Raw genomic sequence first — 26,992 nt, forward strand, 5'->3', positions numbered from 1 at the left:
GAGAAGGGCGCAGAAATATTTCAGTTGTGTCTTTAATGCTGGGTAAAATTTGGTCCAAAAGATGGAGATGAAGGGTGATTCAGGCAAAGGGGTAAGCAGAAGCAACAGGGTGGGAAGTAGGGGCTGCTGAGCAGTTCAGTTTGCCTGAAGAAACATTCTAGGAAGTGAAGTCCAGGTGATGGAGGGTCTTGAATGCCAGCACAGCACGTTTCAGTGTGATTCTCCCCCTGGAAGGGCGAGCAGTTGAAGGCTTCTGAGCAGGGGTGCGTGACTTGAGGTGTGCTGTGCATTTGTGACCTCTGCTGTGTTTTGCATGTGAGAATCCCAGGATGCCTTCATTTTTTTTTAGCTTAGCTCCCAGTGTCTAAAAACAGCATGTATTATTCAGTGTCACGTGTAAAGGTAAAACACAAAGCAAAACAAAATGATACAACAATGCCAAGAAAACATCTCAGATTTCTCCAAATAGCTGCGAGGCCAATATGTCCTTTTAGAGCCTTTGCACTTTGGTTTATTGTGATTTATCTCAGAAAAGTCCTGTTCTCATTTAAAATGGAAAAGAGGAAGTCCCCAGACACTTAGACATCTTGGGTTGAGTTTATCCATTTGAGGAAATAACATACCAGCAGCAATTGGCCTAAATGTTCATATTACAAGAAGTCAAATGAAATTATTTTGCAAACTGCTTCTCCATGATAGCAGTGGCAAAGAGAAAGGAAAATATGAATCGATTTTCTCTGTTCTGCCCGCTAATATAAAGTAGAGGTTCGGCAGTTATCTGCTTGATTTGATCACTTTTGAAATCTAAGAGATAATGCAAGACAGAGATGTCCACTATCTTGATTATACGATTGGGCTCATTACACTCTGTGTGCCCAAACACCATAAACCCTTTGGCTTTTATCTGATAAATGTTATCCACAGACATTCATTCCATTTAGTGAAATGCTTAGCATGAGTTTTCTGAAATAGCAACCTAAGTTATCTGTGTTATTGCCATATTTTCTCTTAAAAATATTTTAGGGTCAGGAGCAGTGGCTCACACTTGTAATCACAGCACTTTGGGAGGCCGAGGCAGGCAGATCATGAGATCAGGAGTCTGAGACCAGCCTGACCAACATGATGAAATCCCATCTCTACTAAAAATACAAAAATTAGCTGGGTGTGGTGGCGGGCACCTGTAGTCCCAGCTACTTGGGAGGCTGAGGCAGGAGAATTGTTTGAACCGGGAAGGCAGGGGTGGCAGTGAGCCAAGATTGTGCCATTGCATTCCAGCCTGGGCAATAGGGCAATACTCTGTCTCCAAAAAAAAAAAAAAAAAAAAAAAAAAAAAAAAAATTGGGGGACATTAACTAGTAGTCACTAGATGAGTTCTTCATTGTATGGGACTAAATTAAGGCTAAGTGCCTTAATTAATGTTGTGGCTGTAGATATAGACTAGATGGTGGAGGTGGCCATATGAAGATTCCCTCCAGGTGGAAGGAGCTCTCTGGGTCAGCTTAAGTTCCTTTGTAGGTTGCTGCATTTCCCAATATCTTTCTCGGTTTTGCTGAGCCAAAAAAGCTAAGGCAAAGGAGGCTGCTTTATACTCATTCTGCCAGTCTTTTTGACCCTGACACACATGCTCACACATGTGTGCATGCACATGCATCCATCACACAGAATGACTAAATTTTTTTCTTTATTCTTTCTTTTTTCAGGGAAGCAGAAGAGTCTCTTTCAATCACAGTTGTTCGCTGCACGTCGGTAAATCTCTTTCTATGTCCTGTGTGTTAGTTTCACCATTCTTGGCCCTAAGACCCTGTTCCCCCAGAGGATATCCCTCATAAAGTAAGCAGGGAAGACAGAGGGTGGAGGGTGACAGCTGCCCGGCAGTGGGTGGCCAGTCAGTCCATGTTATCTGAAGACCTCCTCCATGCAAGTACTGTGGAGGAAACAGATATGGTGCAGGCCTCCAGAATGTCTGGCCCAGCTGAGGAGATAGATCTATGACTATACACAGTAGGATGATGGTAAGTGCACCAAACTGGACTTTTAAGACAGGTTTGAGTGGCATGACTTTGGGAAAATCGTTTAGTCTCAGTTTCTCTTTTGTAAAATAGTGGTCATGACAATAACTGCCTTGTCTGTCTAATGGGTTGTTAGGAGGACCAAATGAGATGTTGGATATGAAAGTGTTTTATCGGCTCCGAGTTTCACCACACAGCAAGGTGTGGCATAGATGATCCTAAACCACCACAGGCCAAGAAGCTCCTCATGTATTATTTAGGGAAAGTATATAATCAAATTTTCAAAGGAAAAACTACTAAGGAGCTGGTTTTTTGAAAGTTGATAGAAAATTTTTATTGTGAGAAACTTTAATATGTACTTCTTAGCCTTGGCCACAAATAGACCAAAATAAAAAAAGAGGGGCATAGGGAATTTTAATAATGCATTTAATAACCTAATTTAATTGACCACATACCAAGCTACCAAGAAAACTCAATAAATTCCCCAAATGAAAAACTGTGCAGGTCCCTTTTTCTGAATATAATAAAATAGAAGCTAATAACTATTAAAAATTTAATTAAAAACCATTCAGCCATTCGGAAATAAAAATGTAATTTCCTAAGTAAAGATGGAGTCAAATAGAAAAAGCAAAATTGTCATTATAGACTATTTAGAAAATAATTGAAAATTAAAACTGTACTTCTTTTATTTTTTCTTGAGATGGACTCTCGCTCCTGTCACTTAGGCTGGAGTGCAATGTCATGATATCAGCTCACTGCAACCGCCACCTCCCGGGTTCAAGTGATTCTCCTGCCTCAGCCTCCCAAGTAGCTGGGATTACAAGCACCTGCCACCACGTCGGGCTAATTTTTGTATTTTTGGTAGAGACGGGTTTCACCATGTTGGCCAGGCTGGTCTTGAACTCCTGACCTCAGGTGATCCACCTGCCTCAGCTTCCCAAAGTGCTGGAATTACAGGTGTGAGCCACCATGCCCAGCCAGAACTGTACTTCTTAAAACTAATTTTGTGCAGTTGAAGCTATACTCAGAGTAAAATTCATAGCCTTGAGTGGTTTTATCATTTAATACAGAAGAAAATCAATATTCAGTGCAAGAAGCTAGAAGAAAAGATTAATAAAACAAACATAAAACAGAATAAAGTAATAAAAATTAAAATATAAATGATCCTCTGGAAACCAGAAAGATTGTAATGTTGTTAAGTCTAAGAGCTATTTCTTTAAGGACAAAGGTTATATAAAATGCAAAAACTTTAAGGGAAAGAGATAGGTGAGCCTCATGTGGAGGAAACTAGAATATTTCTGACATATACAAAAAAATTAACATAAAAGGAGATACATACTATGTTCCTTGATGGGAAGACTAAGTATTATTAATATATCAGTTATTATATTAATATATATACTTAATACAAATTCAAGCAAACTCTTACGGGACTTTCATTTGGATTTAACAAAGTTTATCAAAGTGAGACTTATCAAGAAAATCTTTTTTAAAAAGGATAATGAGGATGGCCTTGACAGGCAGATTTAAAAACGAACAAAGCTACAATTATTAAAACAGTATTATACTGGTGAAATGTTGAACATGTCAATGTAATCAGATAAAAAGTTCAAGAGTAGATGCTAGTATAAGAACGTAGTATGTGAGGCCGGGTGCAGTGGCTCATGCCTGTAATCCCAGTATTTTGGGAGGCTGAGGATGGTGGATAGCTTGAGCTGAGGCGTTCAAGACCAGCCTGGGCAACATGGCAAAATCCCGTCTCTACAAACACAAAAACAAAAACAAAAACTAAATGATTATAACTGGCAGGGGCTTAGGTGAGAGAATTACTTGAGCCCAGGAAGTCGGGGCTGCAGTGAGCTGAGATCGCACCCCTGCACTCCAGCCTGGGTGACGGAGACTACATATATATATACACACACACACACACACATATATATATGTGTGTGTGTGTATATATATATATAGAGAGAGAGACCATATATATATATATAGAGAGAGAGAGACCATATATATATAGAGAGAGTGACCATATATATATAGAGAGAGAGCATATATATATATAGAGAGAGACCATATATATAGAGAGAGAGAGAAAGAGAGAGAGAGAGTGACCATATATATATATATAGAGAGAGAGAGAGAGCATATATATATATAGAGAGAGAGAGACCATATATATATATAGAGAGAGAGAGAGTGACCATATATATATATATAAAACTATGTGTGTGTGTGTGTGTGTGTGTGTGTGTATAGTTTGTGAAAAACATAGCATTCCAAATCTGTGGGAGAAAAGGCAATTATTCAAGAAATTAAACTTGGACATTTGTTTAAGTATTTGGAAAAAATCCGGTCTCAACTCTAAAAATGCAAACAATATGGATGGATGTCTGTCTGGTCACAGGCTGTAGAAAGGTTGCCTACACATTTCGGGCATGGAAGGAAGCACAGTGGAACAAAGGTGATTTGATTACATGAAAATATAAACCTTCTGTGGTCCAAACACTCCATAACACTAGAAAGCAGAGAAATTGTTGTCTCCTCTCTGTATTTGACAAGTGTTATCTTTTGTTTTTATTTCTTGGAAATAGAGTAGGAAAAAACCCACCTAATTAGAATGAAGATGTTTGCCATATGTCAGACCAAGTATTTTATGTATCGATAAATGGAAGTTCTTCTATTCTTAACATAATTTGTCTGTTAAATAATATGAAACCAATATGGAAACAGGGAAATCTAATCAGTTTACATGATAGTGCAGGTGTTAGGATGTCCTTTTTATTTAGCTGGTTATCTCTCATTGGAGAGTATTTTAATCTTAATCAGGCAGGTTTTTTCCTGATCTGTTTCCAAGAAATGAGCAAAAGAAAATACTTAATGCAGGGAGCGAGGGAAACAGCATAGAGGTGAATCCTTTAAATAATAAAAAGTATGGGAAGGTGAAAATTGGTATGTGTCCAGTACCACTCCTGAGATTCCTACAAGATTTCCAGGAAGAGAGGAACGTAAATACTGTGCTCTGGAGGTCTCTCAGGGAGAATTGCCATTAGCCCAGTCTGTGGCCATCAGTACCTCTGAGAAATGCCCTAAATATTGGCTAGCCTGCTCCTGGGCCTCTCACCAGAACTGCTCCGAAGAATTTAATTTAATTTAATTTAATTTAATTTAATTTTATTTTATTTTATTTTATTTATTTTTGAGATGAAGTCTTGCTCTGTCACCCAGGCTGGAGTGCAGTGGCATGATCTTGGCTCACTGCAACCTCCGCCTCCTGGGTTCAAGCGATTCTCCCACCTCAGCCTCCTGAGTAGCTGGCATTACAGGCATGCACCACCATGCCCAGCTAATTTTTATATTTTTGGTAGAGGCGAGGTTTCACCATATTGGCCAGGCTGGTCTCGAACCCCTGACCTCAAGAGGTCCGTCTGCCTCAGCCTCCCAAAGTGCTGGGATAACGGGTGTGAGCCAATGCGCCTGGCCCCGAAGAATTTTAAAAACATTGCAAAATGATCATATATATCTTGCTTTAGCAAGGAGCCTCGTTGTTGTGGTCGATTCTTAGAGTCCTCAAATTACTTGAAACTGATTAGGAATGTTAAAATCCACAGTTGCAACATTAATTACTGCTTCTCTAGAACACAGAATTTTATGAAAAAGGTTCTGATTTAAATTTGTAGATCTGTATTGTCTATATTCATTGTCTATAATACATTAATTATTTGTAATAATATTAATGCCAGTATTTAATGTCTTATTTAATTTGCACCAAAAGGAAATGCTACGAGGAAGATACACTCATTATCCCCCCTTTACAGATGAGGATGCCATGGGCCTCACACGCCCACAGTCTCACATGCAGAAATCAGTGAAGTTGTGGTGTTTTCCAGGTAGACTCCAGAACCCACATTCCTTAGTGTTATGCTATTGTATCTTTGTAATCCCTGCTGCCTTCATGAGTGACAGCGTGTAGCCCAGGACAGAGGGTACTGCCAAAAGATATAGGAATGTTTTCCAACATGTCCCTTTCAGTGCCCTTTTAAACATTAACTCTTAGTTCAGCAAAAAACATGCACAAAGAGATTTTATCAGCTGAGGTCTGCTGCTTTCTGATGAATTAATTTAGAATCCAGGGAGAGCTTAGAAGTTCTAGAATAATGAGTAACTCATATTCTTTGAATTGTCTCTTTAAAATATTAGATGGCTGAAGTGGATGTAAGTAGGTGATTTATATGTTCTAGATGCCAAGATATTCAGGTATAAAAGTACAGGAGCCACAGTGGGGCCTATGTGTTGGGCATTTTCATGTCAGCATGTTTTTTCTCAAAGCAGCCAGTTTCATGGTTGGGTGGTTCCAAATGTAAGAATGGCCCTTCTTCCCTATGACTCCCACCAACTAGTCCCAAGCAAGTCCACTTTGTATGAAATGGCAAAGATTTGGAAGAGTGACCTCTAGGCTAAACAGCTGTTCCATTGACCATTCCTCATAGATGCGTTTTTCTGAATTCTCACTTCTCTGAGAGCTTTCTGGACAGAGTCCAATTTCATGGTGACCCTCCCAAATAGTGGCACCCAGAAAGGAACACAGTTCCACCAATGCTGAGTACCATGGGGAGTGGACATGCACCAGGAATGCTAGTAAAGCCCAAAATTGGGTTAACATTTTCGCAGGCTCAGTCATACTGTTGGCTTGGGTGAAACTGGTGACCAACTAAATCCTGAGCTTGTTTTCAAAGGAATAGCTTCCAAGCCACGTCCCTTCAATTCCATGCTTGTGCAATTGAATTGAATTCTGTGCAATTGATTTTTTGGATGCTCAGTGCCACACTTCACATTAATCCCTGTCATGTTGCTTTTGCCCAGTGTTCTGGCATGCTGAGATTTTACAGTCAGGGAACTGTGGGGCTGAAAGGTTTATTTGTACAGTTGAGAGCTGTAGTCATTCTCCAATGACTTCCTGTCAGGGAACCTCCTCTGCCTAAGTCTACTCCAATTCCTTCAGTTTCCTGCCAGTTGATTTTCTTGAGCATGATCCAGTTCTGGGCCCAATTCTTCCAGGATTTATCTCCCAAAGGTGAGAGACAACAGTGTTCCTGCAGATTCCTTTTCTCTCTGCATCTCTCCTCTGTTCTGCCCCTGATTTCTTATTCCTTTGAGTCTTTGGGATGGTGGTGGTTGTACCTGTTGACCACTCACTTTATCTTATTCCCTGCAGCTCTTGACAGTCCAGCTCCTTATACCCTCTTATATTTGTTTTTAGTGATTTCTTGGCCTTTGACCCACAGCTATCTCTGGTCCTTAAGTTTCCCATGCACCCTCTTATAGATTCCCAGTTCCTTGATCTTGCCCCCAAAATTCTTGCTGCCTGATATCTGATGACACCTTGCAGCTCTGTCCTTCACAGGTTTGGCAAGTTCACTCTCTCTGGCTTCAACCGAGGCATTGCTAAACATCACTGTTGAGGATTGACACTAAGTTACTTAGTTAGAAATCAGAACTATTTTGAGTATATGTCAACTAGTTTATGAATCCACCTAATGGCACTGCATCTGGCCTTTTCCACAGGGGGATTATAGGAGACCTTATCAAATGCTTTGCAAGAATGAAGGAATACTGCTATATCTACAGAACCCTGGTCTACCAATATGGACTTCTATCTTCAAAGGAAAAATGAACTTGGTTGGCTCTGACTTGTTCTTGGTAACTCCATCCCTTATCTTGGATTTTGCCAAGAAAATATATATATATATATATATATTTTTTTTTTTTTTTTTTTTTTTTTTTTGAGATATAGTCTTGCTCTGTCATCCAGGCTGGAGTGCAGTGGTGCAATCTTGGCTCACTGCAACCTCCACCTCCTGGATTCAAGCAATTCTCCTGCCTCAGCCCCCCGAGTAGCTAGAACTAAAGGCATGTGCCACCAAGCTCGGCTAATTTTTGTATTTTTAGTAGAGACGGGGTTTTGCCATGTTGGCCAGGCTAGTCTCAAACTCCTGGCCTCAGGTGATCTGCCTGCCTCAGCCTCCCAAAATTTTGGGATTACAGGCAGGAGCCACCGCACCCGGCCTGATTTTGCCAAGAATTAACGACAAACTTACCAATATGTGTTTTCCTAAATCCTCCATATTCATTTTCTGGAAAACTTGATATTTGATCATCTTTAGTCTCCTAACATTTCTTCCATTCTCTGTTCCATGGATGATACGAGCTGTTACATGTTGTAGGTCCACAAGCCCGTTAGATTCAAGTGGTCTTGAGTTCATTCGAAGCAATCTGATAGTCTTATCACTAATTTTGGGTTGTAGCTTTTCTTTCTCTTATTCCTTCTATCCCTTCTCTAATTTCTACAGGTGTGCTTCTTCTCTGCAAACATTATTATTTCCCTGCTTTTCTACTAATTTTTTTTAAAGCAAATTATATATTTGAGATGGTGAGTCATAGTCATGAATCCTGTCCTGCCAAGATTCCAGTTATCCGTGAGAATCACATTTACCTTTTTGCATTAAAATTTCAGGGCTACTTGTTCACTTCATGTACTTCATGGCTTTGGTCTGTTGGTATTTGAGTCTACGAACATTGTTTCTAAGAGTTTCCCTGATTGTTGTTATGTGTCTCTTCTCCCATCTTCACAGAATGTGGCCCAGAGTTTCATCTTGGTACTCTTACACATGGAAACATTCTAGAGGCTGGCCTAAAGGACTGTCCACACCAAGGGAACATAGGATGTTAGGCTGCAAAATAGTGTATCAGGATTTCATCCAGGAAGGTCACAGCCTGTTGGTCTAGAAGATCATGTAAGATGCCATTCAGCAAGTGTCACAATTTGGCCTGATACATTCTAGTCCAAACATTTCACCATATACTCATACCAACCTGTGATGACTCCCTTCACTTCTTTGGGAAAAGAGGGTACCTGACAAAAGATAAGAGCAAAGTGGGGCCAAGGGTAAGTCATAAGGGTCAGAGTTTCAGGGAACCCCAACTAACTCCTATATTATACAGATGGGAAGACTCTGAAGGCCAGAGAAGGGCAAGGACTGGACCAAAGTCACACAGAGTTATTTTGCTGTGCTTTACACACCTACCTGGTTTTCTTTCATAAGAATTTGAGTTTGAGATAGTTCTCACAACTATTGAGCAGTAAAACATGAGTTGGAATTCAGATCGTCCCGTTCACAGGCCAGAACTCTTTGTCTTCATCATATCACAGCTATTTTGCTACCATGCTGAATGTCCAACTATTCTCAGATACATGAGAACATTATCTGGCTTGGGATCCCTAGATTTTATGAAAATACCTATAATGGGATATCCTCCTTTCCTGTGGGTTTAAATTGAATCTGCAACAGCTATCAAAGTTTCTGTTTTTAAGAAATGAGAAGATAGATATACCTTGCTTTTATGAAAGCACTGTTCCAAAATGTATCACGTTAATGTTTTTCAGGGAGTGCCTAAATCGTCCTTCCTGACCGAGGAGAAGAGAGCCAGGCTGAAGACCAACCCTGTGAAGGTGCACTTTGCTGAAGAAGTGCTCATCAGTGGACACAGCCAGGTGTGTCACTAGTCAAGTGATTGAAATTACTCCTTATGAAGCTGGCGAGCTGCCTTCTGGCACATAACTCCCTGAACCTCTGGAATTCCACAGCACAGAGAGGATGCAGAGGAAGTGCAGTGCATTTGCAAGAGGCTTTGTGCACCTTCCCAGTCAGACGCCTGCAGACCCTGGACTGGGAGAGCTGGTGGGAGCTCTGGGCCATGGGTGGGGACTGGGAAGAAGAGCACTGGGTTTGGCCCTCTATTGTTCTGTGACTCCATTCTTCTGCCAAAGAAATTTCAACAGATTCCAATAGTTAATTTCTCATTGTGCATCTTCAAATGTATTATCCCCTCTGAAGGTGATCTATTGATAATCATGCCAGTGGTGATGGGATTGCTTTTTATTTTTAAGAGCCCATCATCTGTTGAACCTCTATTATGTGACCTAAACTTTATGTGTACACAGTCCTTAGTCATCACAATACCCTGCAAGGGAGATGTTTTAACAAAAGAGGAAGCAGAGGCCTAGAGAGATTAAGAGACTTAACTCTAAGATCACATGGCGGGAAAATGCAGGAGCCCAGGTCCATGTGACTTTGATTCTTTGGTTTTTCACTGTGACGTGCTATCTAGTCCTTTTTGATATGGAGAGACCCAGGATTGGGGGTTCAGAAGACAAATTTGTAAAGGGAAAATGTTGGCTAGAGTTTGATTTTAATGTGGAGTGCTGGATAAAAGGCGCATTTATTCATAATTTGTACATTTTCCCCCAGTAGTCTATAACTATTGCCATTCTGAATTTCTTAATATTAGACTTTGAAACTTTAAAGTCAAAACTTATCCTTATCTTGTCTTCTCACCATAGAGACCAGCAAAGGCCGGGGGAGTTAGAGGGGGTGGGCCCAGGCTATGGCCATTTTAACAAAGGATCCAGGCGACCTGGTCCACATCTACAGAGCACTTATTTTCTACCTGCCCTGCTACTTAATAGGGCATACCTTCAGATAGACTTGAGTGAGAAAGGTGGACTTGTTCAGGAAGGGGCCAGTGGGAGGCCTAATGCATGACTCAGAAATCACCTGTCAGTTGGCAATATTTGAGTCATGTTTGTGAAATTGGATTGAGTCTCTTTAGAAAATTAAGTTTAGATTCTGCCAGGCATGGTGGCTCACGCCTGTAATCCCAGCACTTTTGGAGGCCGAAGCAGGCGGATCACGAGGTCAAGAGATCGAGACCATCCTGGCTAACATGGTGAAACCCTGTCTTTACTAAAAAATACAAAAAAATTAGCCGGGCGTGGTGGCAGGTGCCTGTAGTCCCAGCTACTCGGGAGGCTGAGGCAGGAGAATGGCGTGAACCTGGGAGGCGAAGCTTGCAGTGAGCTGAGATCGCACCACTGCACTCCAGCCTGGGTGACACAGCCAGACTCCATCTCAAAAAAAAAAAAAAAATTAAGTTTCAATTCAACACATGACTCTTCATCTCAAGAGTCATGCACAGTGATGAGTAGTAAGGGTGAGAACCAGTTAGCAGGACAGGTAGAGAATAAAGGCACTACAGGTGTGGACAGGGTCACCTGGTTGATTTGTTAAAATGGCCATGACCTTCCATTCACTGCTGTCTATGCTGAGGGGACCAGATAAGGACAACTTTCACCTGAACTGGCTACAAAACTGGCTCAGAGTTTTGGTGGGGTTGGGGAGTTTAAAGGAACAGCGTTCTAAAAAGTTGTCTCTGGGAAGACTTGGAAGGTTGGGGCACCTCAGGGAATCTTTGGGAGTCTCTGCATCAGCCGCACAAGGCAGAGATAGCAAAACAAGTAAGAGTTCATCCCTGTAACCTGTCTATTCATCCTTTCAAGTGTTTAAAAGATGATAAAATTGGCTGTTAAACTTTTCCCCTTGGAACATGATAAGACTGCCTTAGATACACAATCACTGTGTTAAGAAGGATCTGAGATAGTAAACCAACATTTGAAATATGTTTGACTTTGCTCACAGTTAAACAAATACAAAGGAAAAATGTTAAAAAGTAAAACTTTATACTTAGCAAACGAGCACAAACAGAGAAAAAATGTAAGCCCCAGTGCTGAGAAAGTAATTATAGTCATGCACTACTGATGGCTTTATAAATTGGCTTAAACGTTTTTGAGTGGAAAAACAAAATTTAATGACTGCCATAAAAAGTGACCCAGAGATTGCATTCCTATTAGTCTATACAATAATTTAAATGTGAAAATCCATATATTTAAAGGTATCTGTAGTATCAACATTTTAAATAGCTCCGAAAATGGAAAAACATGCTCAGTTGTCTAGGGCAGAGGAATTGTGAAATCAGTTCTGATATTTCAACTCAATAGAATATTATAAAGGCATTAAAATTATGAACATTAAACCCACCTAAAAATTGTATATGAAATGCATATTGGGTAGAAAATGAACATAGAATCATGCATATTAAATTATTGCAGCTCTCTAAAAACTATTTACAGATATAGATAAAAATTGGAAGACGCCTTAGGGAAAAGTAAGTGGTGGTAGTTATGTAATGTTGCTATGAATACATTCTTTGTAAACCTTTTAAATCACAAAGAAAGTACTAAGGAAAAAATTTCCCACCTGGGACACCCCAAAATTCCGATTTCTAAAAACTCCAAGCCAGAGAAGTAAGATGGCAGCAGAGTAAGCGGTCTGAAATCCCTCATCCTGATGTAGTGTGAAATGGCACTGGAATATGAACATCTTCCTTTTTCTTCTGTAAAAATACTGTTTTTTTTTTTTTAAAAAGTTATAGACCTGGGAGACAGAGGTTGCGGTGAACCAAGATGGTGCCACTGTACTCCAGCCTGGGCAACAGGGTGAGACTCTGTCACCAAAAAAAAAAAAAAGTGATGACTGTGAATCTTGCTTAGAAGATATAAGCACCTTTATATTTAGAAGATTCAATAGTCTCATCTGAAAAAACTGGCAGTTTATTTGTTTGTTTGTTTGTTTGTTTAAGATGGAGTTTTGCTCTTGTCGCTCAGGCTGGAGTGCAGTGGTGTGATCTTGGCTCACTGCAACCTCCGCCTTCCGGGTTCAAGCAATTCTTCTGCCTCAGCCTCCAGAGTAGCTGGGACTACGGGCGCCTGCCACCACGTCCAGTTAATTTTTGTATTTTTAGTAGAGATGAAGTTTCACCATATGTGGGCTTTATACCCAAACTCTTTATAGAGATGAGTGCAGGGGGGCAATTCTAGCTCAGATCTTGGGAACTCTAAAATCTCTCTGTGCTTCTGGAGGACACCAGCCCCAAGGGCCCTTTGTATTTGCAACCAAACACTCCGAATTCACTTCTTAGGAGAACTGGGAGATTCTCCAAAACCCTCTCCTGCTCCATCCCAGGAGTTCTAGCTGGCATGGGGCCACCATACACAGACCAGTCCTGTGCCTTTTCCCCAAACAGCCCTACGAGAGTGGCAGAGCCCCTTAGGGGACCTCATGCATCAAGGGTGATAATTGGGGTGAATGTAGTGGAGAGCATCCCTCCGCCCTTTGGTGATATTTCATTACAGGGAATGCAGCAATAAAATGAGGGTAGGAGAGGCTTTCCTACCCTCCCCCTCCCACCCCAATCCTATAAAGTAGAGTCTAAGAATCTCTGAAAGGCCCATGTTGAACAGTGTACATGTTGGTCATCTGGCTTGCCAATTTGGATCCCATAAGGGTACAGCCAGCAGTAAAATGCGAACTGATGGTCATGAGACATTGCACAGGCTCGCACAGTGCTATCAGTACGCTCATGGAAGGGCTCACTCTTCTCCACCATTTGTCATATCTAACAGTCCTCATGGGTATCCCTTGACAAAGCATGCCTGTGCATTGGAGAAATTCCCAAGTGCCAAGAAGGAACCTCTGACATGGTGAGGAGGTTAGGGAGGATCCTACTCTCGAAACCAGGCAGGTCCAGACAGTCAAGGATTTGTCATACCCAGGGGCAGGAAAGCTGTGACTGGGATACAACAGGCCAGGCACGGTGGCTCAAGCCTGTAATCCCAGTGTTTTGGGAGGCCAAATCAGGCAGATCACTTGAGGCCAGGAGTTCAAGACCAGCTGGCCAACATGGAGAAACTCTGTCTCTACTAAAAATACAAAAATTAGGCTGGCACAGTGGCTTAGGCCTGTAATCCCAGCACTTTGGGAGGCTGAGGCAGGTGGATCACCTGAGGTCAGGAGTTCAAGACCAGCCTGGCCAACATGGTGAAATCCCATCTCTACTAAAAAAAAAAAAAAAACAAAAAAAACAAAAACAAACAAAAAAAAAATTAGCTGGGCATGGTGGTGTGCACCTGTAGTCTCAGCTACTCGGGAGGCTGAGACAGGAGATTTGCTTGAACCCGGGAGGCGGAAGTTGGAGTGAGCCAAGATCACACCACTGCACTCCAGCCTGGGTGACAGATCAGACCCTGTCTCCACAAGGAATAAAAAAAGACAGGGATACAACAATTCTCTTGTGTTTTCCAGGGTAATTCTCTGCTGTGCATGCCCAACGTGCTCAAGCTATACTTGGAGAATGGACAGACCAAAGCTTTCAAGTTTGAGGCAAACACAACCGTGAAGGTATTAAGAATAAACTTGAACTTCTTTTCCCAAGAGAATGTTCTGGCTGCTAGGACCCCCAGGCATCTTGCCCTGCATCTGTCTTGGTGATCTCACAAACACCATGGTCTGAGACCCTGTAATAATAAGCCAAGTACCATGTTATCTCATTTAGTTGCACAACCACCCAGAAAGATGGTATTTTTACCACCATCTTAACTGAGTGGGGGTTAGGAGGTGGGAATCAGGACTTACAGAGATGATGTGACTTGCCCAAAGGTCAGATTAGAACTCCTAAGCCTTCACCCATAACCCCCAGACTTCCCTGCCATTTGTCTGTGACTCTACCTGCTACCCCAAACACTAGAGCAGCCAAAAACCCAGGTGAGATGTCAGGAAAGGCCCAGGCGCTACCTATTCTGTTCTTTGTTAAAGTCAATTGAACTTATACTTCACAAGTTTCCCCATATGAGATGGTCTGAGAGGGGTTGCTGAGCTTAGTCAAAGGTGGTCTGTGTCTTCAGGATTTTGCAGTCTAGTTGAGGGAGGGTGGACATTCAGGAAATGCTCAGTTGTCCAAAGCAGGATGAAATAAAGGCCACGTGCAAGGGGAAGAGTACCATCTGTTCCAGCCTGTCCGGACATCAGACAAGGCTTGGAAAAGAAGCTGGACCTGTGCTGAGCTTTGGAGGACAACTGAGATTTCAACAAGGGCTGGTAGGGACAGGGCAGTTGAGGGTAGGGTACGTGTCAATCAGAGAGTCACGTGAACTAACACAGCCAGAAAAATGGGAATTGCCCAGGAGATAGCAAACCATTCAGCAGGACTGGGGCAGAGGCTGTTTTCTTGTGGAAGGAGTGGCTGTGGAGGGCCTCAAATGCCAGGCAACAACAGAGCTTGAGTTTTATCCATAGATAATAATGTATGGTGCTAACAGTTCTTAAACAAGGGAGTAAATAGTGTTAGAGTGAGGCTGCAGTGAAGAAGCAAAGTTGTTCAAACATTAAAAACCATGTAAGAGGAAACATTGAGCCCAACTCTTCTGGTACAAGGGGGAGAGCAGGTTCAGGAGGGCCCATGCATCTATAGGTGACAAACAGTAGCCAAGACACATGCACACACATACATCTGCACAGTACATTCACACACGCATATGCACGCACACATATGTACAATGTACATACACCTGCATGCACACATCTAGTGTTTCTCTCTGGCACCTTCATTTGGCAATTCTTACAGCTGCTCCAAATGCTCTGTTCTATTTCTTCCTAAATGTGACTTAGAAGAAGCTGGAGAAGGGCTTTCTGAACCTGGGGAACTCCAAGTCCAGAGGAGGAAGGCAAGGGAGGAATAGATTTTAAGTGTTTACTACATGCCAGGCACTCTTCCTGGGCACTTTCTTGTGTACACTCTCATTTAATGCCCTAGCAACCTTGTGAAGTAACTAGTGTTATCCCCACTTTGCAGGTGAGAAAACAGGCCCAAGAGGTCCAAAAATTGCCAAGGTCAGCTAGCTCATAACTGGCTTCAAACTTGTTCTGTTTTTGAACCCTGTGCTGGATCTTGTCACTCTGCCATTCTGCAGAAAAGGGAAGCTCTGCAAATGGATTAGACAAGAGTTCTACTTTCATCATCTTTGATCAAAGTGGATTGGAATAGAAGGGTTGATTTTTTTAAAGCAAGTCCCCCTTTGGTGGCCAAAAGGACTTTGAGGTAATTTACAATAAAGGCCCACGTTACAGGGGAATTAAACTTAAGATGATAGAGAGTTGGGGAAATGAACAAGGACTTAGCCAGTATAATACTGGTTAATCTTATTTATCTGTAGTAGCCAAATTTTTTAAAGCAAAGCCTTTATCCACACAGAGAGAGGTGGATAAAAATAAATCTTATCAGTGAAAAAAGGAAAAATTACTGTCAGCTCATCAGTGACTTATCTTCCCCTTTCCCTTACTAAGGGAAGAAAAGTTCTTGTATTAGAAAATCCTTTTTCTCTAAATCAAGAAAAAGAATATGTCATTTGACTCAGTAAAAACTTAACACTTTTTATGTGCCAGGCATTTCTGTATCACCAACAACTTGGCAACAGATTACCCAGGGGCCAGGTGCAGTGGCTCATGCCCGTAATCCCAGCACTTTGGGAAGCCAAGGTGGGCAGATCACCTGAGGTCAGGAGTTTGAGACCATCCTGGCCAACATGGTGAAACCCCGTCTCTACCGATAATACAAAAACTAGCCAGGCGTGGTGGGTGCAAACCTGTAGTCCCAGCTACTTGGGAGGCTGAGGCAGGAGAATTGCTTGAACCTGTGCTGCTGCACTCTAGCCTGGGCGATGAGAGCGAAACTGCATCTCAAAAAAATAAATAAAATAAACAAACAAATAAATAAATTACCCAGGGTTATACTCTTAGGAAGCCTGAAGTCTTGGGGTGGGGGTAGGGTGAGGAGATGAGACTTGGGGACAAATCCCAGTGAAATGAGGTACAGTGTGCTTAAGACTGTGAAAGCAGGACAGAAGCCATGTGGTACAGGCTCAGGGGAGAGCAAGCTACCAGCTGGGTGGCAAGTAAAGGCCTCTGGGGGAATGGAGTGGTAGCCTGCATGGCAGATGTAGAGAGATAGATTGGCTTTTGACTGGAGTGGGCCAGGAGTGATGTGTGAAGGCAACATCCAGGCATGGGGAACAGCACCAACAAAGATCCAGAAATGGGCAGGTTTGACAAGTGCGTGGCTCCTGTGGGCAGAGCGCATTGGGATAAGCAGCCGAAGATAAAGTGGGAGAAGTGGGTTGGCACCTGATACCTTGAGAGTCTTGGATATTAAGCTAAGGACTTTGGATTTTGGCCAGCGAGCCATCAAGAGCCACTGAATGTTCTTGAGCAAAGGAGAGCATGCCCAGTACAAGGCTTAGACAAATTCCTCTAGATCAAGAGTCAGCAAACCTTCTGTAAAGGACCAGATAGTGAATATTTTAGGTTTTGCAAGCCACAGGATCTCTGTCATAGTTATTCAACTCTGCCATTGTAACAAATGCGCATGGTTATATTCCCATAAAACCTTAATTACAAAAACAGGCAGTGGGCTGGATTTGCTCCACAGGTTACGTTTGCCAACGTTTGCTCTACATGCAAGGTGGAGAACAGATGGGTGGCAGGAGGGTTCACAGGACATCCCTGTACAAAGCCAGGAGAAATGCATGAGTGCAAGCCGAGGTAGACATGGGAGAATGGAGAAGGGACAGAGTCAAGAGACAGGCTTTCCATTGGGGCCAGCACAATGCCAGGCACACAGGCAGCACTGAATTAATGGTGTGGAGCTGCAGAAGCAAATGGACCCTTCGAGACTAGTCACTGGGTAGTTATGGGGGTGAGGAACAAGTGGAGAGAGGGTTCCGAATCAGGAGTCATGAGGAGGGAGTAGCACCTCATGGTGCGAGACTTACTACATTTGAGGTTCTGGCAGGACATTTATGATTGTTGTTTACTCACCAAGTGAAAGTTTGTGTGCATCTACTATGTGCCAAGCATGGGATATACTGCATAATGGAGCACAGCACAGGCAAGGCCCACATCCTCAGAGAGTTTACCATCTAGTGAGGTGAAAGACAATAAGCAAGAAAACAGATTAGCAGTTGGCATGCATTGAATACATACCATCTGCCAGGTGCTGTTCTAAGTGCCTTCTAAGGGGAAATCAATTCAATGTACACAACAACCCTATGAGATGGGTGTTAATATTATTCCCATTCTACAGGTGAAAACACTGAGGCATAGAGAGAAGAAGCAATTACAGCTAGGAATTGGGAGTGGAGGTCTAGAACCCATTCACTTAACTTTACAATGGCTGTTAATTGAAGAAAATAATATTAAATAATGGTGAGGGAAATAAACAGGACACTGGGACAGAGAATAATAGGGATGATTACATTTATGTACGCTGGCCGGAGAAGGCCTCTCTAAGAGGCGACATTTGAGCTGAAACTCGAAGGAAGAGAAAGAAACAGACCTGGAAAGAGTAATGGGGAAAGTATACTGGGCAGAGGGAACAGCGTGTGTGAATGCTTCGAGGCAGCAAAGACCTTGTGGTCACAGAGGGCTTCTCTAGTGAGCAAGAAGAGTGGCGTGGCAACCAGAATGCCTCAGCGCAGCATTCATGACCATTCTGTCCTGTCAGCCACTCTCGGAAGTTGGAAGTAGGCATTATTGTCCTCTATTTGGAGAGGAAGTGACTGAGGTTCAGAAGTGTCCCTCAGTTGTGGCCGAATGTGGTGGCTCATGCCTGTAATCCCAGCACTTTCGGAGGCTGAGACTGGCAGATCACCTGAGGTCGGGAGTTTGAGACCAGTCTGGTCAACATGGTGAAACTGCATCTCTACAAAAAATACAAAAAATTAGCTGGGCACGGTGGCACACGCCTGTAATCCCAGCTACTTGGGTGGCTGAGGCACGAGAATCGCTTGAACCCAGGAGGCGGCAGTTGCAGTGAGCCGAAATTGCGCCATTGCACGCCAGCCTGGGCAACAGAGTGAGATTCCGTCTCAAAAAAAAAAAAAAGAAGTTTCCCTCAGTTGCATAGTGAGTGTGTGGTGGGATTTTGTCTAGTAAGCAGTCAAAGATACAGACTGGGAGCCTGGCCAATGTGGCAAAACCCTGTCTCTACTAAAAATACAAAAAAATTAGTTGGGTGTGGTGGTGCACGCCTGTAATTCCAGCTCTTTTGGAGGCTGAGGCAGGCAGATCACTTGAGGTCAGGAGTTCAAGACCAGCCTGGCCAACATGCCAAAACCCTGTCTCTACTAAAAATACAAATACGAAAATGAGCCAGGCATGGTGGTATGTGCCTGTAATCCCAGCTACTCGAGAGGCTGAAGCAGGAGAATTGCTTGAACCCAGGAGGCAAGGGTTGTAGTGAGCCAAGATCATGCCTCTGCACTCCAGCTTGGGTGACAGCCTGGAAGACTCTCTCAAAAAAAAAAAGAGAGACTGGGAACTCCGGAGGGAGAATAAGTCTAGAGACATAGGAGAGAGAGGCAGAAGCCTCCACTGGATGGCCTCAGCCTTCCAAGTAAAGCAAGACAGGGTGGCTGTATGGATGGTGATGGAGCTTGAGGAGAGGGGAGCTGTGGCTGCAGGGCTGTAAGGGGCCTGATGAGGGGGACCAGACCCCTGCCTAAGTCAGCATTGGGCCTGTCAGTGCAGGCTTTTCTCTCCCTAGCTGCACTAAGGAATGGCAGGAAGGCCAGGGAAGTCCTCCCTGTTCCTTGAGTAACCCCTCCACCTCTCTGTGCCTGCTAGGACATCATCCTCACTGTGAAGGAGAAGCTGTCCATCCGAAGTATCGAGTACTTTGCACTGGCCCTGGAAGAGCAGTACAGCATCTCCCGGCTGCACCTGCTACACGAAGAGGAACTCATCCAGCAGGTAGGGAGGACTGACCGCCTGTTCCTGGGAGGCATGCGCTGGGCTGGCTGCACGCCTCAACCAGAACCTCTGGGGACAGGGCTCAGCACATCTGCAGGTTTGATGCACTTTCTCTTGCCCCAGAAGGCACAGAGCTCACTCAGCCTGGGGGTTATGGGACAAGCCTGATTTTCATCTGCTAGTATGAGGTAGGCAGGACACAGATTTAAGGTCCTCCCCATTTTGCAGATGTGGAGACAAAGGCTTAGAGAGGTAAGGTGATTTTCTCAAGGTAACATAGCTGATAGAACCCTGATCTTTTGCTTCTAGCTCTGACGATCTTCCCTTGCACTTGCTGCCTTTGAGCCATTAGGGAAGCATTTGTGGCTGTGTCTAAGCCCTTCTTGTGGGACTTACCCCCTGATATGGTTCCTGATGGCAAAATAGGGTAAACATAGCCAAACAGTCTATACCACTCAATCTCCCAACCATTCAATAATATGTTGTACCAACTTTTTAAAGCTAAACACAGGTTAGTTCAACAAATCTTTGTGAGTCTGTTACAAAGATGAGGAGGATTTTAACAGTTGGAAATGAGTAAGACAGAACCTCATAAAAGCCACCCTGAACATTCCTCTTGGCAGATGAATTCTTACCCAATGCACTCACCGATTAGAAAGTTTACTGCTTGTAGACTTTTTAATTACTTCTATTCCATTTGCATTGGGAAAGAAAATCAAATTAAATTCCTAAGAGAGTTTAAGTGAAATAAGGTAAGTCGTAGAATGGTATATATACTATATTATTATTTGTGAAAGATAAAAGAATAGACTTATACTGAAGTACGAATATACATAAACTGTCTCTGGAAGGGGCACACAAGAAACTGAAAGCAGGAGTTGCCTCTGGAAAAGGAAACTGGAAGATGGGTGAGTGGGAAATGCTGCCCTTTTGAACCTTTTACCTTTTGTACCCATGAAAAAGAAAGTCAAATTAGGAGCAAACGTCTATGGCTGTCTTGGGAAGCACTAGAATTGAAATCTCTGGGGACTGTCTTTCACTGTCTGTGTTTTATAGAGTAGTTTTGTGGAATGACTGCAAGGACAAAGGCAGTTAGGAGATTAATAATCTCTCCCTTACCCATCGCAGGTGGTAGAAAGGGAGGAGTCACATGACTACCGCTGCCTCTTCAGGGTCTGTTTTGTTCCCAAGGACCCCCTGGACCTCCTGAAAGAAGACCCCGTGGCCTTTGAATACCTCTATCTGCAGGTGACTGGGTCTGTGCTTCCTAAAATAACAGTGGTTGTTCTCAGAGATGGCGCACTGGGTGATTTTGAACGTGAGCTCGAGGCCATTAAACAACTCCCTGGTAGGGATTATCTTTATCTGAAGGAGAATGGGCCTGATCATCGCTCAGAATTGCCTTTTCCGTCACTAAGTTGCTGTTTTAGCAGATGTGCAATATCAGAATGAAATTCAGGCTCCGTCCCCAATGTAGACGATACATTTTGTAATACCATTTTAGGATCTTTAGAATTACAGTTTTTATTGCTAAAAGGGGCCTTAGTGCTTCAAAACCTCATTTTAGAATGATGACACTGAGTCTTGGGAAGGTCATGTGATTTGTCTGGGTCACCCACTTAAGTGGCAGAGCCAAAACCTAGTTCTTGATCTGGGGCCTGGTGCTCCTCCTATTCTACCTCGTTAGATGAGAGTTATTATGTCATTTTTATTCTGATGAAAAATAATCATTTGGAGCGGTGGCTCATGCCTGTAATGTCAGCACTTTAGGAGGCCAAGGCAGGTGAACCACTTGAGGTCAGGAGTTTGAGAACAGCCTCACCAAACAGTGAAACCCCGTCTCTACTGATAATACAAAAAATTAGCCAGGCATGGTGGCGCACACCTATAGTTCCAGGTGCTTGAGAGGCTGCGGTGGGAGAATCACTTGAACCTGGGAGGTGGTGGTTGCAGTGAGCCAAGATCATGCCATTGCACTCCAGCCTGGGTGACAGAGCGAGATTCTGTCTCCAAAAAAGAAAAAAGAAAAAGAATCATTTGGCAGATATCAGTATTTTACAGATGAGATAACTCAGACTAGGTGGATTGGACTGCCCCAAGTCTTACAGAAAGGGTGGCAGAAAATAATAATAATAATAGCAATAACAATGCCATCAATATTTTGTATTTGTATAACACTGTGTGCCTTGTACCTGCTTTCATATACGTTATCTAATTTAAGTCTCATAGAAACCACGTAAGGTAGATTTTACTATCCTCATTTACCAGACACCAAATGCTCAGAGAGTCTTGGTAACTTAACCAAGGTCACACAGCAAAGAACTGTGAGAGCCAGCTCTCAAAGCAGAGCTCCTGGTCCTGCTGCCTTTCACCCGAGAAAACGAGGGTACACAATACGTCTGCTTTTGTTTCCCATCTGCTCTATTTAATCTCTTCTAGAGCTGCAGCGATGTGCTCCAGGAGCGCTTTGCTGTAGAAATGAAATGTAGCTCTGCACTCCGACTCGCGGCTCTGCACATCCAGGAGCGGATCTACGCCTGTGCCCAGCCACAGAAGATCTCTTTAAAGTATATAGAGTGAGTGGCAGGGGATGGCAGCTGCATTGCATTTATAACTTGCTGGCCCTTGGCCAGGAGGGCCAGATGCCACAGAAAGCTGATAGTCACCCACCTACCCATGTATCTGTCTGTTGTCTTTTCATCCATTTCCCTCTGCACCCTTTCTAATCCGACCTGGCTCCCCCAGATGTCTGAACCTGGCTGCTCTCTCTGGGACAGAAGCCAACTCCAGATGGAACGACACAGGATCCCCTTGTAAATTCCCAGTTCCCGGGAAGATGTTTTGGGAAATCAGTTGCCAGCATCAGTGTTAAGCTCTTCTAGGGGTGGGAATGCCTTGGAAATTAATTTTTCCCATGGATATGAACCAGTTCCTATTGCATTATGTCTCCACTAGGGCAGTTTCAAGTCCTACAATTTCAGCACCTTCTGATTCCTAGCTTAGAATTGTTCTGGACAGCATCACTCAGGTTTGCTAAGCCCCTCCCCAGATCTCAGCTCTGTCCTGCCTGAGCATCAGAATCAGATGGGGAATCATAGTTTTAAAAATACAGCAGATCCTTGGCCCTGTCCCTGATGTACTGAGTCCAATCTCTAGCAGCAGGGCCTGAGCATCGGTAGTTTTAGCAAGTTTCTGGGGGATTCTGAGGCTGCTAGGCTGGCACCATGCTGAAGCTTGGCCTGAGGGATTCACAGGAGCTCTACGTTGCCCCATGAGAGTGTCTTGTACATATGCTGTCATTATTTGCCACGTATTTTGTAGTGAAAAAGATTCAGAACTCCTGCTCTGATTGATAGAATGTCACACCATGCCAAGAGTGATGAGCTCCCAGAATGATCAGTGGGGTTTAATTCCTGAGTGCATGTAGGGATTTTTGTGGAGAGTGTGTGTATGTGTGTGTGAGAGAGAAAAAGAGAGGAGGAGAAAGTGGCTCATAATTGCTGTATTATGGGAATACTAAGTACTGAATCAAATGTAATTATGCTCTTCATTAGAGCCAAGTACCCTGTAGAAATGAGCCTCCTTGTCTCCAATGTCTCATGGCAGGAAAGACTGGGGAATAGAGAACTTTATATCTCCAACTTTACTCCGAAACATGAAAGGCAAAGACATCAAGAAAGCCATTAGCTTCCACATGAAGAGGAACCAGAATTTGCTGGAACCCCGACAGAAGGTAATGAAGGTGCCTCTGCCGACCCACCCAGCAGTCTGCTGTGAAACTTTAGGGAAAACATTTTCAACATCACCTGAATTTTAGACCAATGAATAACTCTGACTTCAAGTGTTTTTTTTTTTTTTTCTATTTAAGCAACTTATTTCGGCTGCCCAGCTACGTTTAAATTATCTACAGATCCTCGGAGAACTCAAGACATATGGTGGAAGAATCTTTAACGCTACTTTAATGGTATGTATTAGAGAACTGTGAAATCCTACTCACATAAGGGACCTTAGAGATCCTCTGAAAATCAATGTATCTTTTAGCCTAAAATTCCTGAGGACTCTGTCATGTACTAGAATTTGTTTGGGAAACTAAATAATATACCACTGGAAAATACTTATCACGCCCTTGCTTGGTGCTACCCCTGTGATAGATGCTAGGGGAAGCAGGGCTGAATAAGACGTGATTTCCATCCTTGAAGGATGAAACAAGCTACCCAACAAAATGAAGCAAAGCCATGAGACAGGTTCCGGCCTATTGCTGTGGAGTTTGGAGACAGAAGGTAGCACTACTTGCTTCAGTATAGTATAGGAAGGAGAAGGGGTTAAGGAAAGAGGCAAGAGGAAGGCTGAATTTGGCCAGACTTCAGTAGAGAGGAAAAGGCCTTCTGGGTCAGAAGGGGATGGTAAGCAGTTCACGCTGGAGCTTTGGGTATATGAAGGTGAAGAGAAAAACTGGAAATCATGAAAGAAAAATAAGAGTGTTTGACTGCCAAGCTGAGTCAATGATTGTTCAGAAGAAGGGAGGAATGAGGGGTGGGCCTGAGAAGGAAGAAGAGAAGCAGAAAAGCCCTGGGCTCTCTTCCCATTCTCCTGCCTGCTTCTTTTCTCAGCCTAGGCCTAGAGCATGTGCTTTTCGGCAGTCAGTGTCTCGGGAGTGTGGTTTCAGAGAGCTTTCCTCCAGCACTGTCAGCCCCAGGACCCTGCAGCACAAAACCAACTTACCAATTAGAGTGGCGTTTAAAAAAAATATTAACCAAAGTCCTTTCAAAAGATTTGGTGTGCATCTCAGTCATTTACAGTGATGGGCCAATGTAATCAGATTGCTAACCTAACAACGTAGGTGGAAGAAGAGAATCAGTGTTTTGAAAGAAAGGAAGAGCATCAGATAGTTAGGGGAAGGGGAGACACAGATGGATTCTTTGTTTAAGTAGAAGACCCAAAAGGTGGCAAAGAGACTAGATCACAGAAAGGACAGTTTTGAAGGTACAAGAAAAACTTCCCAATTTTTCCAAGGGCTAATTCTGCCCTCTCCCAGCTGTCCAGTTCCAGTCTCCAATCTCGCTTTACCTTTCTTGTCTAAGGAAAGAACTGGTAGTGGGAGAAGCAACCAGCGACATGGAACCGGTTCAGGGTGCTTGCCGGGCACTGCGGGTTACAAATAGAGATAAATACAGACTCTGTTATTGAGAAACTTAACATGGAAAATGAGACTTAATACAAATAATTAAAATAAGAAGTCATGAGTGTTCAGTGCTAGTAGAGAAGTAAGAGGAAGTGGCACAGGAACAACAGAGAGGAAAGGGATATTTCTGGCTTAAGGAGGCTGACATCAGGCAGATGCTTTCCATAGGCAGTAGGTTTTGATGTAAGCTTTTAAAGAAGGATCAGGATTTAAATGGGAAAGGATGGCAGGGAAGGGATTCATAGAGCAGGAAGATAGGTACATAGCTGTGAAAATACAGATGTGTTTATGGCTGTGGCTCAGGGCTGTGTTGGAAAGAGTTTGGGGAGATAAATTTACACTTTGATTTAGCTCTTGATGGGGCTCCATCAGGCAATAGTCTGGAGGATTGGTGGTTAGGACCTAAAGCAGGAATCAAGGAGTTTGCAGCGAGAGGTATTATTGCTTACATGTGAAATGTATTTCCACTAGCTTGCGAATGGAAACTAATTCCCCTTCCACCCTCTGCAGTTACAGGATAGAGAATCCTACATTGCCCTTCTAGTTGGAGCCAAGTATGGGATTAGCCAAATTATCAATAGCAAACTCAACATCATGTCCACATTGGCAGAGTTTGCAAACATTAGCCGTGTAGAGCTAACAGAAGAGTCTGAGAAAGTGAGCGTGGTCAAAGTGTATCTTCAGGACGTCAAGGTAACACGACGGGGAGAGATTCTGAATTCAACTGCTGGAATCTGGGGCCAAATGGGGGCCAGGCTAGTTTATATGAATTTTAAATAATAATAAAGTCTAATGTCCAATATCTGCTTAAGAGGACGAATTGTCCGTCCTGTTCTATCAAAGGGAAAGTGGTAAATGGTACATTTTCCTGAAGAAGTCCTAAAAGGTTTTTTTATACAAACTGAGATGGACCATGTGCTTTCCTGTCGGGGTTAGAAACGTAGATGGAGAACACCAGAGGATTTTTTTTTTTTTTTGAGATAGAGTCTCGCTTTGTCGCTCAGACTGGAGTGCAGTGGCGCCATCTCGGCACACTGCAAGCTCCGCCTCCTGGGTTCACATCATTCTCCTGCCTCAGCCTCCCAATTAGCTGGGACTACAGGCGTCCACCACCACGCCTGGCTAATTTTTTGCATTTTTTAGTAGAGACGGGGTTTCACTGTGTTAGCCAGGATGTTCTTGATCTCCTGACCTCGTGATCCACCTGCCTCGGCCTCCCAAAGTGCTGGGATTACAGGCGTGAGCCACCGCGCCCAGCCCACTAGAGGATTTTATCACATGCATGGGATCAGATTGCTGCCCAAAAGCTTTGAGTGGTGGGCATTAAAATGGGTAAATAGTGGGCCAGGTGTGGTGGCTCACGCTTGTAATCCCAGCTACTTGGGAGCCTGAGGCAGGAGAATCACTTAAACCCAGGAGGCAGAGGTTGCAGTGAGCAAAAGATTGCACCACTGCACTCCAGCCTGGGCAACAAGAGCGAAGCTCTGTCTAAAAAAAAAAAAAAAAGGTCACTAGTGCAGGGTGCCTCTTGAGCCTCTCTCAAAGGTCTTACTTTTATTCTGCCCTCCTTTGATTTAATCCCAACATACTCCAGAGTGGTGCTTTATTCTTCTTATCACCCTCTCCCTCATTCTCCACATGTTCTTGCTCCTTTTTCTTTTCTAAGTTTAGTCTTGCAAGGTCCCTCTTGCAGGAATGAACAGGGTGGGATAGGGCAGTTTAGATATGGCCCTGGGGTAGAGGATGAGGAGCCAGAAGACACTGTACAGATTGGGCGGGAAGAGCCCACTGTGTGTGTGTGTGAGTGTGTGTGTGCACGAGTGCGTGTGTGTGTGTGCGCGTGTGCATGCATGTGCAATGGTGTCCGTGTATGAGTACATGCAGATCCTCATTTAAAGCCTTGCAGGTGAGGATATGGGGCACCAGGAGATCTATCGGTGGACCATGGCCGGATTTACTTGGAATCTCTCGTTGGTCCCACATGGCTTTGTTGTCAGTCTTCAGACTGTCCCTTGGTCCTTGATAAACATGAGATTTCTATTTGCTTTCCAAGGTGCTGACTTTGCTGCTGGAATCCAACAGTGCAAAAGACCTAGCCTGCCTGATTGCTGGGTACTACAGGCTGTTGGTTGACCCAGTTACCTCCATTTTCCTCTGGCCTGGAAACAAACAACAAGCGCACCGTGTATCCACAGAAGAAGGTGAGGCGCTGAGTCTTGCCCCAGTAAGGACAGGCCCCTTTCACTGGCCTTGTAGGTAAGGGC

General features: G+C 43.5%; 1 protein-coding gene across 2 annotated transcripts in view; it reads left to right on the forward strand.

Annotated features, from left to right (window-relative positions):
• Positions 1 to 26,992, forward strand: part of FRMPD1 (FERM and PDZ domain containing 1) — a 100,267-nt gene that overhangs the window by 63,469 nt on the left and 9,806 nt on the right. For both annotated transcript variants that reach the window (XM_021927370.2, XM_009188479.4), the window contains 10 exons: positions 1,701 to 1,746; positions 9,454 to 9,561; positions 14,048 to 14,143; positions 19,421 to 19,546; positions 20,675 to 20,794; positions 21,986 to 22,122; positions 23,153 to 23,279; positions 23,415 to 23,510; positions 25,239 to 25,421; positions 26,782 to 26,929. In XM_021927370.2, coding sequence (XP_021783062.2) covers positions 1,701 to 1,746; positions 9,454 to 9,561; positions 14,048 to 14,143; positions 19,421 to 19,546; positions 20,675 to 20,794; positions 21,986 to 22,122; positions 23,153 to 23,279; positions 23,415 to 23,510; positions 25,239 to 25,421; positions 26,782 to 26,929 — 1,187 coding nt within the window. The remainder of the gene's footprint in view (positions 1 to 1,700; positions 1,747 to 9,453; positions 9,562 to 14,047; positions 14,144 to 19,420; positions 19,547 to 20,674; positions 20,795 to 21,985; positions 22,123 to 23,152; positions 23,280 to 23,414; positions 23,511 to 25,238; positions 25,422 to 26,781; positions 26,930 to 26,992) is intronic.

This window comes from Papio anubis, chromosome 13 (genome assembly GCF_008728515.1).
Source record: "Papio anubis isolate 15944 chromosome 13, Panubis1.0, whole genome shotgun sequence".
Classification (NCBI taxonomy): domain Eukaryota; kingdom Metazoa; phylum Chordata; class Mammalia; order Primates; family Cercopithecidae; genus Papio; species Papio anubis.